Consider the following 5,457-nt stretch of genomic DNA (forward strand, 5'->3'; position numbering starts at 1 on the left):
AATAGACTTGGAAATGGTCAGAAGTTTCAGACAGCATACAGTCTTTGGCAATCGTCAAATGCTGTCTAAAACGTCCGATCGCTTCCAGATTTCATCCAGGTCCTTGCGTAACACTTCCTTTGCGTATGTCACTATCTGGATTGCGCTTTAGATATATTTAGGGTGGGTTGAATACCTCATTCCCCGGGTGTGTCCCTTTTTCCAAAAGCTTTTGTATAAAAAAATAAAGGAGATATTTAATACATGTAAAATTTACCATATTGTAATTACAGAAAAATGGAGGTACGTGGTGCAAGACTGTCCGCCAAAAAACAGCATGTTCATAAAGGCGTGGATGATGGAGATGTTCCGCCGCCATTGCCGCCAAAACCTCATCAACCACCAAAAAAGTACGAAGACGTGGATCCTCATGGTGAGAGTATCCTTGCATTGAGTTCTGGGCCTAAACAAAAGCGTGATAAAAGAGTAGACGATAGAAATGTCCCGCCGCCATTGCCGGCCAGAAATCTACCGCCAAGCACGTACGAAGACGTGGATCCTCATGGTGACAGTATCCTTGCATTGAGTTCCGGGCCTAAACAAAATGGTGATAAAAGAGTAGACGGTAGAAATGTCCCGCCACCATTGCCGGCCAGAAACCTACCGCCAAACACGTACGAAGACGTGGATCCAAATGGTGACAGTGTCATTGTGTTGGGTTCTGGGCTACAACGCGCTGTACCTAAAGAGCCCCTACCTCGAAAACGTACAGAAACGGACAAAGAAAATGAACTCTCGAAAGGAAGAAATGAAGAAGAAGCCAACAGAAAGTATGAAGACGTGGATCCCGTTGGTTACGGTATCTTAGAAGAGTCCAAACAGGCGTGCCGAAAGAACGAAGGGTTGGATCTAGGGTCCAGCGGTGTAAATGTGATATTAAACTCTGGTTTGAAACGCGCATTACCCGACTTACCCCCTCCTCGCAAACTCGGAAAAGGAGACGACGTGGCGGTGTGTCCAATGCAAAATGATGAATCGTGCTCGGATCCGTTCAACAAACCAGGGAACAGCGCTGGACATTAAACGGAAGGTATGTCCATTATTGTGCAACACATCTACCCACATTCTTTACATTTTAAGCGTAAAACGTTACAATACATGTACAATATCATTCCGTCACCACTCATGTAATGCAATGCCTGTCTTAACTTCATAATTATACAGCTATACTTCCTTCTTTTTGGTTACAAGTTTTTTGTCATTTATCTGATGAGTATGGCCGCAGTACTTACGTAACAAAACAGAAACAAGTATAGTGCATTAATGGCTTATCCCTTACAGTAAGATATATATTGTGTAACCCGAGTTTTCATGACTTGATGTGTATCAATAGATAGCATACGATTTAAAGCATAGCTGTATTTAACAGAGAGCTTGGAGCATGTCCATACAATATATTATTTTAGTTAAATATGCCATAAATGATATAAAGTCCTTGTGAAATTATAATTTGGTTGGTATGCTATCATATCATCAGCTCAAGCTATGGGTGGGCGTTCATTTTGCATATGGCCTTATTCAAAATTAGTCTGGTCTACGTCCTGTTTACGCTTGGGGCTTTTACATAACAACCCCAGTTATTGTGAGTTATCAGCACCTAAGCTGGAAATACCCCCATAGAAACCGTCTGCTTAACTTTTCTTTTCATTTCATAATAGCTCATACCTATAGCCTACAAAGGTTGTTAAATCGAAAGGTTCTGGGTTCGATTCCTTTAATAATATGTTTATTGCAAATTCTTGCCCGAGAGCTAATTGTAGGTACAAGCAACATGTAAAATAAGGAAAATACAAAGGTGCTAGGAACTACATTCTATGACTATGCTGTGCTACTGAAGTGTACATTATACTGGTTTTGTTGGGTTTGACTTCTTCTTTTTAGGCAGTGGAAGATATGCTCCGACGTTGTGTCCTTGGAAAGGGCACTTTACACGGATTTTTTCACTTATGTGTAAATGTGTACATAGCTTCGGTAAGGAGCGTCCTTCGGGTAGGATGTTATGCAGGCCCCATGTTTCAGGAGAGCCACACCTCGAGCACGTAAAAGAATGCATCACACTTATCGAAAAGAGTAGGGGCTCTTTTCGGTGTGAGTAAATCGATTCAGTCTGTCCTACTATGCAGTTTGTACTCCTCAGTTCAAAACTGGTTTGTTACGCCATAAGGAGGTTTAACAGACAACAAACAACATCATCATTATTTATCGTGATTGTTTATCCGGCCGTTTTCATATATTCAAACATGGTTTAAATCATACAAAGTAGCTGCGAAGGGAACAAATAAAAGATGTAGATAAATACATATGTATATATCGGGAAAATTCCAAGGTCAAAGAAGATAGGAAAACATTTGTTATTTTTCGATCATTGGTTCAACCTTCCATAATGCAGGTAACGTACTTTGGCCAAACATTCTTTTATTTGCACGCTCGCATCAGTTTTGGATGTCATCCATATAATCAAATCAACGTGGCCCAATTAAACGTCCCTGTACGTCACCATGTGTTACTTATGTGTCAACTCCAGAACAGATTAGATGGGACTTAAACAAAGTTACTTCGCAGAGCACAGAACATACATTGTATCTTGGACTCAACAGGCTACACTCAAAACCATATATGGAAGTCTTCCACAGCTATCGCAGAAACTAACTCAAGGAAGGGTAACATTTGCGGGACACTGTTAACGTTGCCGAGCAAAACAGGAATTAGTGTCTTCTGTTCTTCTATGGAAACCAAGTGGCCGGGTACATTGCAGAAGTTTGACTTTTACGGACACTTTAACTAGAGACTCTGGTATTGATTTCGAGAACCTAGAGCAAGCTATGTCAGATAGGGCCCTATGAGGTGAAATATGTTTTAGTCCTATGAGGTGAAATATGTTTTAGCCTGGTCCCGACCTCCGGTCGCTGATGTATGTATGTGTCACTTATGATTCAGGCCCACTGTAAAGCCACTGAGCTGAGTCAACCTCAGGTCAACATAACAGAACTGAACAGAGTTTGGAGACCCTATACCTTATTTAGTATAGTAACGTTGTATGTGGGTTGTTGGAAAAATGAAGTGGAGGGTTGGTTATGACTTCTTGCCAAGCCTGTGCAGCGTAGGATACCACTTTTCTTCACAAATTCCAAATAATTGTTAGAACATTGTAAGCTATTTACATTGCTAGCTAGGAAATTTATCTACATACGCACATCACTATAGAGCGGTACTTGGGCAGTGATGCCTTCTAGCGACCTTCAGCGTACATGCACCCGGAAATCTGGTGCTCTGCTCAGCAAATAAAAACAAATCGCAAGTACATATAGAAAGTAGTGCCTTATATGGAATCATGGTGTTTTATTTTTCCTTTCATGAAGATTTAAATGTACTGACTTCATGAAACAAACAGTCTGGTAATACCGTATGCTTTGCCTTTGAGTTCTGAAATGAATAATTATCTTTGCTAAGGGTAGGTTTTTGGTAGCGTTTAAATATAATGTATGTGCAGGGCTCGAAATACCACCTGCATATGCAGGTTAGTGCAGGTAAAATTGCAGCTGTGCAGGTATTTCTGGTGTCTACCTGCACCTAACCTGGACTGGTCCATGTACTGTGTTTTATACATAAATGTCCTATGGTATAGGTGCATGTGGATTGTTGAGAAGGGGCTGCACGAGCAACCTCCATGGAGGAGCTCTACAGAGCTGACCTCCATGGAGGTTGCTCGTTCAGCCCTCCAGCTCCACCGTGCGAGCTCTATGCGCTATGAATACAAACACTTGGTTCTCGTCACCTTCATGGAATTTTTAGTACGACATGGAGGAGGTTCTCTCGTAGAGGACAAACAACCGGACTGAACTAGCAGCTGTACGCAAAACATGGTACACGGGCTATGAATGTTTTTTGATTCACGTCACCCAAAACCAATTGATCTTAGCGCTTTATACAGTAACAAAGGGCTGTTTGAGTAGCGCTCTACGGGTTATGACTGTAAACACTTGGTTCACGAAACCCAAAACAAATCGGTCTTAGGGCTCCGTTCAGAGATACTGTAAACAACAAACACACGGAGCCGATAGCTGTTTGAGCAGCTCCACGGGCTATATGAATGTAAACACTTGGTTCACGTCACCATCAACAAATCGGTGTTTAGGGCTCCATACAGAGATACTGTAAACAACAAACACACTGAGCCGATAACTGATCGAGCAACTCCACGGGCTATATGAATGTAAACACTTGGTTCACGTCACCATCAACAAATCGGTGTTTAGGGCTCTATACAGGGATACTGTAAACAACAAACACACTGAGCCGATAACTGATCGAGCAACTCCACGGGCTATATGAATGTAAACACTTGGTTCACGTCACCATCAACAAATCGGTGTTTAGGGCTCCATACAGAGATACTGTAAACAACAAACACACGGAGCCGAAAGCTGTTTGAGCAGCTCCACGGGCTATATAAATGTAAACACTTGGTTCACGTCACCATCAACAAATCGGTGTTTAGGGCTCCATACAGAGGTACTGTAAACAACAAACACACTGAGCCGACAACTGATCGAGCAACTCCACGGGCTATATGAATGTAAACACTTGGTTCACGTCACCATCAACAAATCGGTGTTTAGGGCTCTATACAGAGATGCTGTAAACAACAAACACACTGAGCCGATAACTGATCGAGCAACTCCACGGGCTATATGAATGTAAACACTTGGTTCACGTCACCATCAACAAATCGGTGTTTAGGGCTCCATACAGAGGTACTGTAAACAACAAACACACTGAGCCGACAACTGATCGAGCAACTCCACGGGCTATATGAATGTAAACACTTGGTTCACGTCACCATCAACAAATCGGTGTTTAGGGCTCTATACAGAGATGCTGTAAACAACAAACACACTGAGCCGATAACTGATCGAGCAACTCCACGGGCTATATGAATGTAAACACTTGGTTCACGTCACCATCAACAAATCGGTGTTTAGGGCTCCATACAGAGATACTGTAAACAACAAACACACGGAGCCGATAGCTGTTTGAGCAGCTCCACGGGCTATATAAATGTAAACACTTGGTTCACGTCACCATCAACAAATCGGTGTTTAGGGCTCCATACAGAGATATTGTAAACAACAAACACACGGAGCCGATAGCTGTTTGAGCAGCTCCACGGGCTATATGAATGTAAACACTTGGTTCACGTCACCATCAACAAATCGGTGTTTAGGGCTCTATACAGGGATACTGTAAACAACAAACACACGGAGCCGATAACTGATCGAGCAACTCCACGGGCTATATGAATGTAAACACTTGGTTCACGTCACCTCCAACAAATCGGTGTTTAGGGCTCCATACAGAGATATTGTAAACAACAAACACACGGAGCCGAAAGCTGTTTGAGCAGCTCCACGGGCTATA

The 5,457-nt window shown here is 42.4% G+C and overlaps 1 protein-coding gene across 1 annotated transcript; it reads left to right on the forward strand.

Moving 5' to 3' along the window:
• The first annotated feature begins 276 nt into the window (after positions 1 to 276).
• LOC118430938 (circumsporozoite protein-like) lies at positions 277 to 1,062 on the forward strand. The gene has a single exon (XM_035841965.1). The coding sequence runs from the start codon at positions 277 to 279 to the stop codon at positions 1,060 to 1,062; it is 786 nt and encodes a 261-aa protein (XP_035697858.1).
• Positions 1,063 to 5,457: the final 4,395 nt, after the last annotated feature.

The sequence above is a fragment of the Branchiostoma floridae genome, chromosome 14, assembly GCF_000003815.2.
Source record: "Branchiostoma floridae strain S238N-H82 chromosome 14, Bfl_VNyyK, whole genome shotgun sequence".
Classification (NCBI taxonomy): Eukaryota; Metazoa; Chordata; class Leptocardii; order Amphioxiformes; family Branchiostomatidae; genus Branchiostoma; species Branchiostoma floridae.